Raw genomic sequence first — 14,741 nt, forward strand, 5'->3', positions numbered from 1 at the left:
ATGATGACTAAGAACTTCTATGTTAGGTCTGTTGTATCAGTTCATTGAATATGGCGGATTTGTGATATTTATACAGTTGGAAAGACATATCCTTTACAGAAATGTTACACTGTTGGTCCAAAATGAAAGGAGGTGGGACTTTCTAAAACAGTGTGTCCCATTTGTTTGTTCAGTCTGCTTCACCTGTGGGTTCTGGGGATGGACAAAAACACTTGTATTAATTTTGCAGAGGGGTGGGCAGTATGGCACTATTTATTGTTTTTGTGATAATTAGGTCACAGTATGCTTTTCTTCTGTTTTGACTTTTTTATGTAGCTTGGTTTTTTTATGGTCTTGGTTGCCATGCTTAAGGATCTCTATTCAGATTTTTCCAAATCTATTGATAATAATAATGGCTGGGACAATGAAATTCTTTGTTGCTTATCATGTTGATTTGACACTCAGCATGTGATTGAAATCAGCCGTCATGCTTAAGGATATCTATCCAGATTTTTCCAAAACTATTTACTCCATTGATAATGGCTTGGACAATGAAATTCTTTGTAGCTTGTCATCTTGATTTGACACTCAGTATGTGATAGAAATCTATCCTGTTCATGGTCACACAATGCTTCTTGTTTTATTGGCAGATTGGAAAGAGTATAGAGAAATCCAAAGTATGGATATTGTGTCAAAATCTTGCTCAGTTAAAAGTGGAAATAAAGTATTTGCACATTTATTGGAGTTTGACATAGAAATGTATTTATCCAGTAATAACTGTTGAAGAAAAACAACTCTGACCTGTCTTTGTGGTTGAGGCTTTCATTTGATTACATAAGCCATGGACATCTAAAATTCACGTAGGCAGCATCATGATCACAGAAAAAACACTGTTGTGTCCAAACCTCACATACCACTGCAACACACTGTAACATGCCACTATGGAATGTCAGTGGTGTCATATCACCCAAATAATATTTGCTCTGGGGGGGGAGGGGGGTCTTGAGCATTGACAAGCAAGGTGAAAGGGTATAACAAAGTATACAGAGAAATAGATGGACTACAGTCTGTAACTGTGGATCTACAAAGTGCTCCTATATGGTAAGCGGAGCTTAAAAATGGGCAATGAGTGTAGATACATGGAGGTAAACCTAATGAAGCAGCTGATCACACATGCAACATATATTATAATATGCCAAAGTATTTTAGTGTCACCTTCTCTAACTCCATAATTTCCCAATAATAACATGTACATTGCAGGTGTTACATCAAGATACACAGGGTTTAGTTTTTACTTAATATGATGAAGTAAAGAGTGAATTTGTTGAGAGTTTGTAAATGGTAACATACATAATGCAAGCATAAGAGATCCTGCTGATCTGTATAGATGCTTGGGGAAGTTACTAGAGTGGCAATAGCTTCCCCCTTGTGGAAAGTCTTGATAAACAAAGGTAAATGAGTAAGTGAGTGAATGAATGAGTGAGTTAAAAGCCAAGCCATCATGTCTAAAAACTCAGAAGGCCGATGTTGGTTCACTGGTTATTCTGATGGCAAATGAATTGCCCTGATTCCAATTGACACCCTTATAAATTAGATTTTTTTATTATTTATTTATTTATTTTTATAGATTTTCTAAAATTCAACATTTTGCATCAAACTGCTTTGATTGATTTGTTTACATCTTGAAGATTATCTTTTTTTATTAATATTTTGAATAATAAGATGTTTTAAAATGTCAACAAACTATAATTATTGGGGCAAGTGCCATGTTTTACATAAGGCCATATAAATAGAGAATATCCATCTCACTTAACTGGCACTTTACCCATAATTTGTTTTTTAGTGTTGTTTTCTGGTTTCAGTATGATTACATAACACTTTGGAAGAAAGATGCAGAATAACAAACCAAAGCTTGAGGCCAAAATGGCAAATATCTCCACAGCTACAGTGAACTTTCCAGGAGAGCTGACATAAGCTGGGATGAAGGTGATCCACACTGCACAGAATATGAGCATGCTGAATGTGATGAACTTGGCTTCATTAAACTTATCAGGCAGCTTCCGTGCTAGAAAAGCCAAAATAAAACACAGTAGAGCCAAAAGTCCAATATAACCCAGCACAGCCCAGAAACCTATAGTTGATCCTAAATGACATTCTAGGATGATCTTTTCCTTATAGTGCTTTAGATTTTTAAAGGGGAAAGGAGGAGATGTTGTTAACCAAAGAATGCAGATAAGGACCTGTATGAGAGTGAAAGCAAGAACACTGAGTCTCTGCTGTGGAGGCCCAAACCATTTCATGACATTACTGCCTGGAAGTGTAGCTCTGAAGGCCATTAACACCACTATTGTTTTCCCCAGAACACAGGAGATGCAGAGGACGAAGGTGATCCCAAACACTGTGTGACGCAGCATACAGGACCACTCAGAGGGCTGACCAATGAAAGTAAGAGAACAGAGGAAACACAGAGCCAGAGAGAAGAGCAGCAGGAAGCTCAGCTCTGAGTTGTTGGCTTTGACTATTGGAGTATTTTTATGTCTGAAGAATATAATTGCTATTATTATTGTCAAAAATGTACCGATAATAGAAACTACTGTTAGCAAAATTCCCATGGTTTCCTCATATGACAGGAATTCTATTTCCTTCTTTACACATTCATTCCTGTGTTGATTTGACCAGAAGTCTTGGTAGCATTGTTCACATTTTATCGAGTCTGTCAGAGAAAGGTAAATAACATGAATGACAAAAAAGTTAGAGGCACAGGGAAAGTATTTGAAAGAATGCTTTACATATAATGTCTCCATTGTTTAGCAACAAAACATATAATTTCTTTCTCCAAAAACATGGAGAAAAACATCTCAATTTTAAGCTGTTTAGACTTAATTCTCAGAAATATTATTTGACGGAGAAGCGGCTTAGAAAATGTATGGATGGATGGATGGTAAGGGTTCTAATACAAACAACACATTGTTTATTTCAGCTTTTTTGGATGTTCATACCTGTCTTGTTACTGATCTCTCCTTCAGCACATGGTATACAGTCAAAGCAGCAGATAGGCTTTCCTTTCTGCACAGCCTTCCTGGTGCCTGGAGGGCAGCTCTCACTGCACACAGACACCGGCACCTGTGATCAAAGTAAATCTTTAATAGCACAAAAGTAGTGTGTGCATGTTGTACATATTGTATTATTGAGACCAAATTGTTCATTTATTCCTTGTGCTTACTTGATTACTATTTTGTGCCCACACAAGGGAGGCCCTTTTTACCACTAATCGATCGTGAGCAGGAAAAGAAGAGTCATAAAGCCCAACAGTGACAAACTGATGTTGCTGATCATTAGTTGTTTGCCAGTTTATTATTTCATATTTAGCTGCAGGGTCCCCATTTTCGTCAAAATAAATCTCTTCGCCCTCTTTGGTTTTGAAGCGCACTCTTTTAAGATGTTCTAGAAACTGACAAATTAAAAGAGTGTTTAAGTTACAGCATTTGAAAGAGCCCAGTACTTCTCTATGAAAGCATTTTGGCTGATTTTTCAGACTTTATTCTACATACATTTGTCAAAGTTATGAGATTTTAAGGACAAGATCCATGTTTTTAACTTACAGTGAGAGGATCAGGCTGCTTCTGTGTTGGACATGTCTGCAGGCAGCCCAGAAGTTTGTGTAGGGTATGGGCAATAGCGTATACTGCTTTATACACATTACTGAAAATGGGCATGAGGGACATGTCTGTGAATTCATTGTCCATTTCAGAGAGCTTCTCCTGTCCTGTGCACACTGTTGTATGTTTTGAGTTATTCTGCACTGTATATTTGCAATGAAATAAAGTCTCCCAGAATTCAGTAAAAATGGCACTGCCTGCAGATTTCAGTGGATATATATCCAGAATGAATTCCTTCAGACCCGTCACTGTTGTTTTTGGAATAGCTAGCCCGATGGCTCCTTGCAGTATTTTGTGCTTATCCCGAGTGGCTAGTCCTGAATCAGAGATCCAACCTTCAGTTCCCACCCACTGGTATCCAGTGATGTTGTGCTCATAAAATACATTCAGCAAAATTTCCAAGTCCCAGTGACCAAGAAATCCTACAATCACTCGAGAAGTAGAGCTTTTGATCTGCTGGATTATTCTCAGCACTTTGTCTTGAGAGTAGGTTGTGAAAAACGTAAGGGAATATTCTAAGCAAATGCCCAGCTGCTCTGCAGCTTCAGTAAATGCAGCCATTCCACTGTTACCATAGTCATCATCTCTTCTGATTGCACCCACCCAGGTCCAGCCAAAGTGCTTGATCATCTCTGCCAGTGCTCTGCTCTGGTGATAATCACTGGGAATAGTGCGCAGAAATGATGGATATTTCCTTTTGTCACTGAGACACTCACAGGTGGCATAGTGACTGATCTAAATTCACATATTTACACAGGTATGTCAGGGACTAGGTGGAGTCTTAATTGTTTATGCCAGATATTATAGCTGCACATAAAATTAACAGTAATTTCCAAAATTATTTTACATGTCAGCATTTCTTTTAACATTCAACTGCCATGATAATAATCATAATATTGAATTCTTACTAAGGGAATGCTGAAAGGTCCAACACTCTTCGCGATAGCCATTGATGCTGATGAGTATGTCTCACCAATTATGGCCTGCACCTGTGCTGGCTTTGTGCAGTGCTCATCCAATATTGAGTTGTCATTTCCATTAACCAGTGCCATAGCCATTCTGACCCCCATAGCCGTGGAACTGCATGTGTCATAGATCTTGTAGCCCAGTGAAACACCAGGGAGTAAAGAGGAGCTGTTGTTGATCTCTTCTATTGCAAAAATCAAAGACTGTGAAAACTGGAAAGCTCTGAAATCAAGACTGGTTTAGAAAGAAACAGATTTACACAGAGAAATAGATGTACAAATTTTAAGAATGACATCTAGAAGCTTTATGACTGTGTTGTAATGTAACTATTTAAAATAACACATTAATTCAAAATCTGAAAATCTCACTTTGTTGCACTGCTTACCTCACGCAAGTCAGCGGTGATGGCTTAAGAATATAGGACACATCTGTCATGTCCCAGCTGCTATGAAAGGGAAAGATCCCTCCAATGAAAATATCACCATCCTTTGAAAGTTGTGGGTTTACAGGTTCTCCTTGCAGGTTACAGAAAGTTCCATTTGTACTAGAAAAATTAATAATGCCCATTACTACATGCAAGAGAGTAAAGATAGACTCCATCCACCTTTTCAACTGTTGAGTAAAGATAATGATTGAGTGTGTGCAAGGTCTGATGTTTCAGCTGGTTGGATAGGAAGGATGTGTGGTATTTATACAGATGGAAAAAGCAAATCCTCTGTGGTAATGTCACACTGCTGGGCCATAGTCAAAAGAGGTGTGCCTAACCATTAACTTTACATACAGTAAAGTTTAAACCATCTTTTTGTGCCTGCTCCTTTGGAGAACATCAGAAATAAATTCTTCACCACATTAGATTTACGTCCCATTTGTCTACAATTTGGTGACTTAGAGAAAGGTGGAAAACAGTGAGAACCATTTTCTCTACTCTTTCCGTCCACTATGAATTCTTGGTGATGCCTCAGGGACTTAATAATACCACCTCTGTTTTTCAGTCTTTTGTGAATCAAATGCTAAGAGACATGCTGGTCTTTTTGTGCTGTTACACATAAATTATATAGTGGTCTAAAAGATTTTGCATAACATGTCTGGAGATGTGAGACCATCACCTTTATCAAGGCTTAAAAATTACTTTCATAAAAAAAATAATTCATTATCTAGATACGTCTATAAGCCAAGTGCACACTACACAATTTTAGCCTGATTTTCTAGGCAAAGACAACGAATCGCTGCGTACACCCATATGAACTGGCCTTGTAGTGTGAATGGTTCAGTGACATGGTCAGTGAGCCGTCGCAGTTATATCCATATTTTCAAGCATGGTCACTAATCTTGTACAGTAAGCTCCTCTACAAGACATAACAGAAGGAGAAACGAGCAGGAGCCAATCAGAGCACAGAAGAAAACCCCAGGAAGTAAGGTGTGATCAGTCAAAACAAAATAAAGATGGTGAAGAGCTTTTTGGAGAAAAACCTGCAAATACTGACTGTGGCTGCTGACCTCTGCCATTTTAAGTGGGTTTGAAAGAGCCTTTGAGAGAATATTTGCTGCAGCCTTCTCCTCTGTGCTGTGGTGCTGGTGATTCTTTCATTTACTTTCAGAGTCAGTAGGATTTTGTTACGAGTGCTTTTTCACAAATATTTGTGCTTTGAAAAAGATTGTGTAGTGAGAAAGCTTCAACTGCAATCACTCATGTATTGCATACACTACTATCTTGGGAAACTACTGGCCACAAGCCAGTATAACGATTCTGAGACTATCAAAGTTGTGTAGAGTTGACTTGCCGTAAGAAACAAGGGCACTGAAATGCATGAGTTCAAGGCGGCCTGTTACCCTCCAGAAGTGGATCTGCAGAGTTAAGCATTCTTTCCCATTAAACTTTCCTGCTCTAATAATCTATTAGCAAGGCCTTCTTGAGTTGATTTCATAGTTTGGCCCACAAGGAAATGTGAAACCCCTGTTCTAACATTTATAACAAAGCTGGCTTATAAGAACTGTCAACATCTTTGCTACCTTTTTGACTGCTCTCCTGAAGAAGAGCGCTAGATGGCTGGAGTCGACACAAGAGGCAGCAGCTACCTTTTGATTTCTGAGGCACAGAATAATTTCCAAGGACTGTACGGAAACTTCCAGATTGTGGAAGTTGGATGCCAATAATTTTGTAAGGGCAGTGTTCTCTCAATATCAAGCATATATTTCTTGTTGCCGTTCATTTCAAGTTATCATAAGCAGATCACAACAGGCAATGCTAGCTGAAACAATCTGAACCATCTAAACTACGGAACATAGAAACATCAGGATCCAAAACATCATTAGAATTGCCCCAAATATATTAGGTCTGCACAATCATGCATTGTGGTGTCATTGGCTCAAGAGGAGCTCATTTTGGAAATGCAACCAAAAACTTTGGAAAAGACCTGGATCTCATCCATGTTCATCTCAGATCGAACTTGCACTTGCCAAATATACAAGGATAAATTACTGATTATAAAAACCCGAAATAGCTGCACTAGATTGTTCCATTTGCTTTGAAAGAAATTTTGATATTCTTCTGGTGGACACATGCACTCACAGCCACAAGGTCCTGCTCCTAAAGCCTCCTAAACTAAGGCCCAATATCATAAGCGTGGACTGTGGGCAGGTTGAGACTAACTGTAAGTCTCACTAATGTACAAACCTCCACTGTTTTCAAGGAATCATGGTCTTATAGAGACTTCTGAGATGGATGAGTTTCCACCAAAGTGAACAACAGCGAAAGGCCAGAAGTCCGCCTTTCAAAGGCTACCTTTAAGCAAATGATTCAGTTCATCCAGCTCTGCATTGAGTCCCCAGAATAAAAACTTTGGCCTGGCAGGTATAGCTTCACACTTCAGATTTTAACACACCACTGATGTGTTTAGCCTGCAATTTGTGAAACTATTCAAGATTCTCAGGTAGCTTGATCAGGTGACCAATCATTTGCCGCCGTCCACAAATTACCGCATGGCATTTGGTTTCCATGTGTCTCTACTCTTGTTAGTGGTCCTTGGTCCACTGGATGCCACCTTCCTTTGGGTCCTGCCCTTGCAATTGCATGTGGACGGCTGGAGTATACATTGAGTGTGTTGCAATTCAGGGGTTGTGTAGCATATGTGAGGTATGAGGTGAGACCAGTGCACTATGGTCCACAATGGTGAGTAAGCTACAGGACCAGTTCTAGGTTCGTGAGGAGTGGTAGGACTTAGAGAAGCATCCAGAAACACAGATAAGGGAAATTAAACTAATGGCTTTAATAAAATAAGCTTCGCCATTTGATTCAAGAGGGAATGTCAGTCGACAGTGATGAATGAACAACAAAAGTGAAATAAAATAAAACAGAATAACCTAACCTTTGTTTCTGTAGAGTACGACCCTTTTCCTTTTAAATGCCTATTTGAGTTTAGATTTTCATCTAATTTTTATTAGCTTTGTCCGTTACCTGCTCTTGGTTCCAGTGTTAGTTTGATTGGTTCTTGTTAATATCACCTCTAATAATTTTAAGGTAAGTATTCCCCTTGTGTTAGTTGAACAAGTGCCTTTGCTTACGGTTGCTTAAGTTAACTGATTTAATTAAGCAGTTTCTTATTTTGGCTCTTCTTTACAGGTTTAGTGTATACAGGTAAGTATCGGTTATTGGTATCTTGGTTTTCTTTAGGGTAACTGTATTCTAAGTACTTTTAACCAAAGTATTTCAGTTTTCCTTGAAAAGAAATATGCACAAAATATTCTGGAGAAGTAGTACATAACAACCCTTGTTTCAAACAAAATTCAAGATAAGCACTGTCTTCTTTCTTTCCCCCTTTTTTTTTTCTTTCGCTAGGTTCTGAGCTCTTTTCTCACACGTTGGCTATTCAGGGTTCAATCAGATCAAAATATAATGTGATGATCACAATTAGAATATTTACAAAATCTTCCATGAATAATTTCTCTTTTTTCTTTCACTCGTCAAGAACCAGTTGGAATGATCAGAGGATCACATTAATAGTCCTTGTATTAAGAGTCAGTGGGAGGATCCGGAAGGAAAAATAAACTGTCCTTTCCAAAAATGGCAAACTGGCAAAAATAAAAAATAGAAACTGGATCCTCTTTAGGATTACTCAATCCATTGCACTGTATTAACCAGAAATCTTTCAATTAGTGTCCCATCGTCAAAAACAAAATTCTCCTCTCCTGCCATGTCGGAGGAATGGAATTGTGAGAATGGTGCATTCAATGATCACTCTTGGGTTGGCTCACCATCCACGGTCCACACGGTGCAGCTGCAGCCCGCTAACTGTACACTCGGAGGCCACGTGGAACTGAATAATCACTCAAAAAAACCTGGCCTGTATAACAGACCAAAGAATAACACTCTTATTAATAACCTGGTTTCATTCCACACACCATAACATTGCGCAACACCATTTGGCTATGTCCTGCACAACTTAACGAAAATGGCGCCGGTTAACAGCACGGCTAATAATTTGCCCAACTAGCGTGCTACTTCTTGAACATTTCACCATCACTCTCACAGTTATGAACTCAATAATAATTTTACCATAACAGTATTAACATACTTTTTTTCTTTACAACTTACTCCAGAACCGTCGGTCAGTTTTCAAGATATTCTGTCTGGTAGTATTCAGGTAGTATCAGGGTTTCCAGGTTTCAGTTGAAAATAAAGCCTATTTCCTAACTGTTTTCTCTATTTTCAGCACTGTCTAGGTTCAGAACAGTTCTCTCTCTCTCTCTCTCTCTCTCTCTCTCTCTCTCTCTCTCTCTCTCTATCTCTCTCCCTCGTGTTTTCGCACACGCGCACCAGACGGAAAGCTCTTCTTCTTCTAATTTTCGCGAGCGGTTTCTTAAAGGGCAAGGCGCCTTTAAATACACCGTTAGTTAACATTTTCCTCTTGTTTAACCAAACTATATTCCAGATTTCAAGGGCTGTAAATATACACCTGGGTTACAGTTGCATCCTGCAAAAGACGCAGTCTATGAAGACATTATGAGGCTGCTTAGACCCACAAAGGCTGAACGGTAATGAGACGGTTTGCCCTGCGGATGATTTTTTATCTGCGTCACAGCTCCGCTGTTCCCGCCTTGCATCATGAAGCGTCACTCCTGTCAAGGTCTTTTTAAAATCTTTAAAGATAGAGCCAGATTATTATTATTTTTTTACATATTTTAGGGCCGGAGATGAAATTGTATTTTTTAGCATTTGTGTCGTTAGCTACTGCCGCTGGTTTAACCAAATACCTGTTTGTAAGTGTACTTATCAGCCGCCTTTCATTCCTCTGCTGACACCGCCGTGTTGAATGCTCGCCAGCACACGATAAACCTTAGGATATGTTGGATCCTTCGTTGCTGTGGAAAAGAAGGACACTTCTCGACCGCATATAAAGGAGCCTTCGAAATGAGACAGCCTACTCGCGCCGCTGTGGCGCAAACAGCCTTCAAATGCAGCCTCTGAAGGATGCAGCCCCTGAATTGGGACACAGCTATGTTGTTTAGAGCATATAGACTAGGCATTCATCAGTGTCAGTAACAGCCCCTTGTCCACAGGACCATCCATTTAACTCTGTTTTATATAAACGTGTTTTACCCCATTGTTTAAAACATTTGTTCGCTTCTATTATGTATGTCCTTGTGTTTAATATTGAACTGTGCTTACTTTTCTGACTGTAGATTGTGCTATAAATGTAGATAAGTTTCTCATATGATCTTAGGAAGCATAGATCACATAAATTGCATGATTAGGCAACATGGTAGCCCTCACACATACATCCGTCACATGTTAGTTAGAAATTCACCATCCCTTTTGTTTTTGGCTAGGATGTTTTGGTTTCTCATTAGCATTTTAAGGAAAATCCATAATTCACTGTTATTCATTTATTTTCCCTGCTTACCAAAAAGACACAACACATGGTGAATCTTTTATTTTTATTAGATAGTTCACGCATAGGCACCTTGGTATAATCAGTATCAAATATAGTACAGAAACAGCGAGTACTGATGATCTTTTACATTTGTATTGTATTATTTATATGTACTGTATATCTTTTATGTATTACATATTATTACATATTTGTTTTTGTAGCCCAATTAGCTTGTCAGACATTTGGACTTTAAAGGATGTTTACCCATCATATGTTTCTTAGTGTTCTTATCTGGTCTTAGTAAAATAATGTAGCACTTGGGAATAAATATGCAAAAAAGTACTCCAGAACTTGAGGCCAAAATGGCAAATATCTCCACAGCTACAATAAACTTTCCAGGAGAGCTGACATAAGCTGGGATAAATGTGATCCACACTGCACAGAATATGAGCATGCTGAATGTGATGAACTTGGCTTCATTAAAGTTATCAGGCAGCTTCCGAGCTAGAAAAGCCAAAATAAAACACAGAAGAGCCAGAAATCCTATATAACCCAGCACAGCCCAGAAACCTATAGCTGATCCTACATGACATTCTAGAATAATTCTGTCTTTGTAATGGTTCATGTTTTTATGAGGAAAGGGAGGAGATATTGTCAACCAAAGAATACAGATTAGGACCTGTATGAGAGTGAAGGCAAGAACACTGAGTCTCTGCTGTGGAGGCCCAAACCATTTCATGGCATTACTGCCTGGAAGTGTAGCTCTGAAGGCCATTAACACCACTATTGTTTTCCCCAGAACACAGGAGATGCAGAGGACGAAGGTGATCCCAAACGCTGTGTGACGCAGCATACAGGACCACTCAGAGGGCCGGCCAATGAAAGTAAGTGAACAGAGGAAACACAGAGTCAGTGAGAAGAGCAGCAGGAAGCTCAGCTCTGCGTTATTGGCCCTAACAATGGGAGTCTGTCTATAGTGGAAAAAAATCAAGCCAATGGTGATTGTGAGACATCCGCCAAACAAAGAAAATGTCACAAGTAGAATTCCCATGACTTCATTAAAATTCAGGAATTCAATATTTTTCAGGTCACATCGAGTCTTGTTCCCATTTGACTTGTACTCGAGAGGGCATGGAAGGCATGTCACTGCATCTGAAACCATAGGCATATTAAAAAGGGGAAATGAGGACATTTCTACAAGGTGTGAAATCATTTGAACTTTAAGTCGGCCACTTAAAAACACCATCAGCATTAAGGCAAAAGAGAGGAGCCTGGTCTTCTCACTTGTGGTGTTAGTGAACTCTCCATCTGCACAAGGAATGCAGTCAAAGCAGCAGATTGGCTTCCCCTCTGTGAAAGCCCTGCTGGTTCCGGGGAGACAGCTTTCACTGCATACTGACCTAGGAACCTGAAGAACATGGGTAATTCTGTTAAAAAATACAATTCAATACAACATTTATTGTTATACCTGGAGACGTCTGTGCCCCAAAATGAGTCCTTTTTATATAACTTGTTCTGCTTTGCTTACCATTCGCTGATCTCCTGCCCAGACTGCAGTAACATCATCATTCATTACAAACTCTTGGCCATCTTGCTGGGATGCATCATATAGACCAATGGTCTCAAATATTATGCTTCCTTCACTGTTCATCTGCCAGTTGACCAGAGCATAGCGTGCAACTGGGTCACCCAACTCATCAAACAGAACTTTCTCTCCATTTTTCATAGTGATATTTACTTGTGAGAGGTAATGAAGGACCTGCAAAACATAGTGTACAAGACTGAACAACTGAACAATGTATTACTGAAACAAATGGCAAAGACATAAATAAAGAAATGCTGTGACAATAAAAATACACTGTACTCAATTCCACCTGCCATGGCTCTATTCTTCGTGTATTTGCACATGAGCCATTGGGAAATGGCCCCTTCCCTTCCACACAGGCCAGCAGTCCATCCACAGCATAAGCCACAGCATATACAGCCTTATAGATGTTGTTCAGCAGGCTGGCATCTGTGACATCTGTAAACCTTGTGTGTGCAGTCTCCAGAGACTCCTCTCCAGTGCAGGATTTGGCACCATTGTGTGATTGAAGTCTCAGATTACAGTCAAATACATTCTCCCACAGTTCAACCAGTCCTGTATTACCTGGTGTCATATAGGGTCGGCTGCTTGCAATAAATTCTTTCAAGCCTGGGATATGAGCATTGGGCACAGCGAAGCCTACTGCACCACCAACCACAGCATAGTTGATGGCATTGGCTAAATACCTGTATGTGATCCAGCCCTCACTGCCAACCCACTGAAAACCAGTCACATTCTGGTAGTAAAGCTCTTCAATGAGGATGTCCAGGTCATTACCGTCTGCAAAAGCCACAATGACCCTGGACGTGGATGTCTTAATGACGTCCACCACATCTAGAAATTTCTCTCTGGGGTCAGTCCTGTAAATAGCCACAGAGTACTCCACACATACTCCTTCTTTATCAGCAGCTTCTAGAAAACTGGCCATTCCATCATTGCCATAATCGCTCCTGCTTCTAACAGCTCCTACCCAGGTCCAGCCAAAGTGCTTAACCAGTTTTGCCAGCGCTCTGCTCTGGTAGTAATCACTGGGAATTGTTCTGAAGAAAGAGGGGTACTCCTTTCTGTTGCTCAGACATGCACAGGTAGCTGAGTGACTGAGCTGTGAAAGAAAAATGCAGTCATACTGGGATTAAACTACAGTCAGATCCATATTCATATCGCTGGTGTCATAACCTTATATCTCCAAAATGGCAACTTTGCAAGAAAAAGAATAAGCATACTTTACTTTTAAAGTAAGTCAGTGGAACCAGACATTTGTCCATGTCATTTGTGGGTCTTTTGGTCCATTCTTCATGAAATGAGCAACAGGAATTTTCAAATTATGTCAAAAACTAAAAAATGATAAAAATCGAGATACAACGTACGAGATCTGATGTCTCAGCTTGAACTGTCTTAAATTGGTCTGTATATTCCATCTGTTAAAATGCATATCTGACAAAAAAAATGTCTGTTTATCTTTTCTGTTTTTCTGTGGCACATTGTTTATCCAACACTGAGACTTATTATTATTAAGTATTAATATGCTTTTGCCTAATTACTCAACATGGCAAATGAAACTTTAGGAGTAATTGTAACTCTAGACAGAGATAATCCAGTGACACAAAAGTCTGTCAACATGGTTATAGACATATTATAATAATCTCCTTATACCAGAATAGTGTGGAATAAACAGCATAATATACACTTTATTATGCTTAAATTTGGTTTAACCAATCAAATTTTCCATTGACTCACCACTGGTATCCGAAATGGGCCCATGGTCCTTGCAATTCCGATGGTGGCTGTTGAAGTCGTCTCCCCAATGACAGCATGCACGGAGGAGAGTTTGATGCATTCATCAATCCTGTCTTCTGGGCCATTAATGAGAACCAGTGATGCTTTCACAGAGAGAGGAATGCTGGGACAGGAGCCATATATTCTGTAGCCCAGTGTAAAGCCAGGAAGGATATCTGTGCTATTGTTAATCTCCTCAATAGCAAACATCATAGTCATGGCATACTGCAGCTCTCCTGGATCAACCCTAAAAGCAAACATATATTTTTCTTTTCTTTCATTCCTTTCAGTCCTTTCTTACCCAACTGTCTCTTTGTTATGGTTTTACATTTTGTGCAATGCCCAATATTTCCTAATATACCCCACTGTTCAGCTTTAAATGTAACATTACATATTTCATCATTGTCTTAACTATTTCAAATCCTACAGAATCATTTTCGTTTCAGTTTCAGACAACTGTTTTTTGGGTCGAATTATCCCATTAAATACTTCACTCTCTTACCCAAAACACCTAATATTTCCTGGGTTGACTTGTAGTGTTGGATTCACATCTAGTGGAAACTGATGGAATGAAAAAATGCCTCCTATGGAGACATCACCCTCTTTAGAAAAATGAAGAAGATCATCAGCTCCGTATGCCATACATTGTTGTGCTGTAGCATCAGCTGTAAAAAAGATTATCATCATTATGTCTGCCAGCAACAGCATGGCTCTCTATAGGAAATATGTGCCTTACAGAATCCGCTCACTATATTGAGCAGAACTGTGTCTTTATATATATCTAATAACAGCAGAACATGGGGCCTGACATAATGCAAAGTGGCATTTTCTGTCCAATGAGGAGAGCTAGTGTAATGATTGACAAGACAAAGGAGCAATGATCTGTGGCTGATATTTGAGCCAATC

The 14,741-nt window shown here is 39.3% G+C and overlaps 1 protein-coding gene across 1 annotated transcript; it reads right to left on the reverse strand.

The window, feature by feature from the left end:
- Positions 1 to 1,784: 1,784 nt before the first annotated feature.
- LOC108434069 lies at positions 1,785 to 14,543 on the reverse strand. The gene is made up of 12 exons (XM_037539897.1): positions 14,338 to 14,543; positions 13,797 to 14,082; positions 12,349 to 13,161; positions 12,003 to 12,233; positions 10,723 to 11,882; positions 6,615 to 6,690; positions 4,990 to 5,216; positions 4,547 to 4,838; positions 3,582 to 4,373; positions 3,203 to 3,430; positions 2,979 to 3,102; positions 1,785 to 2,692 (listed from the first exon to the last, which is right to left on the reverse strand). Exons 1-12 carry the CDS (start codon positions 14,541 to 14,543, stop codon positions 1,785 to 1,787), a joined length of 5,343 nt encoding a protein of 1,780 aa, XP_037395794.1.
- Positions 14,544 to 14,741: the final 198 nt, after the last annotated feature.

The sequence above is a fragment of the Pygocentrus nattereri genome, chromosome 7 (genome assembly GCF_015220715.1).
Source record: "Pygocentrus nattereri isolate fPygNat1 chromosome 7, fPygNat1.pri, whole genome shotgun sequence".
NCBI lineage: Eukaryota > Metazoa > Chordata > Actinopteri > Characiformes > Serrasalmidae > Pygocentrus > Pygocentrus nattereri.

Coding starts and splice junctions, on each gene's coding strand:
- LOC108434069 (XM_037539897.1), bottom strand. CDS start 14,543: ATGCTGTTGCTGGCAGACATAATGATGATAATCTTTTTTACAGCTGAT. Junction 11,883..12,002: donor GGGCAGGAGATCAGCGAATG/GTAAGCAAAGCA, acceptor CATGTTCTTCAG/GTTCCTAGGTCAGTATGCAG. Junction 5,217..6,614: donor TCAGGAGAGCAGTCAAAAAG/GTAGCAAAGATG, acceptor TTTACTCAACAG/TTGAAAAGGTGGATGGAGTC.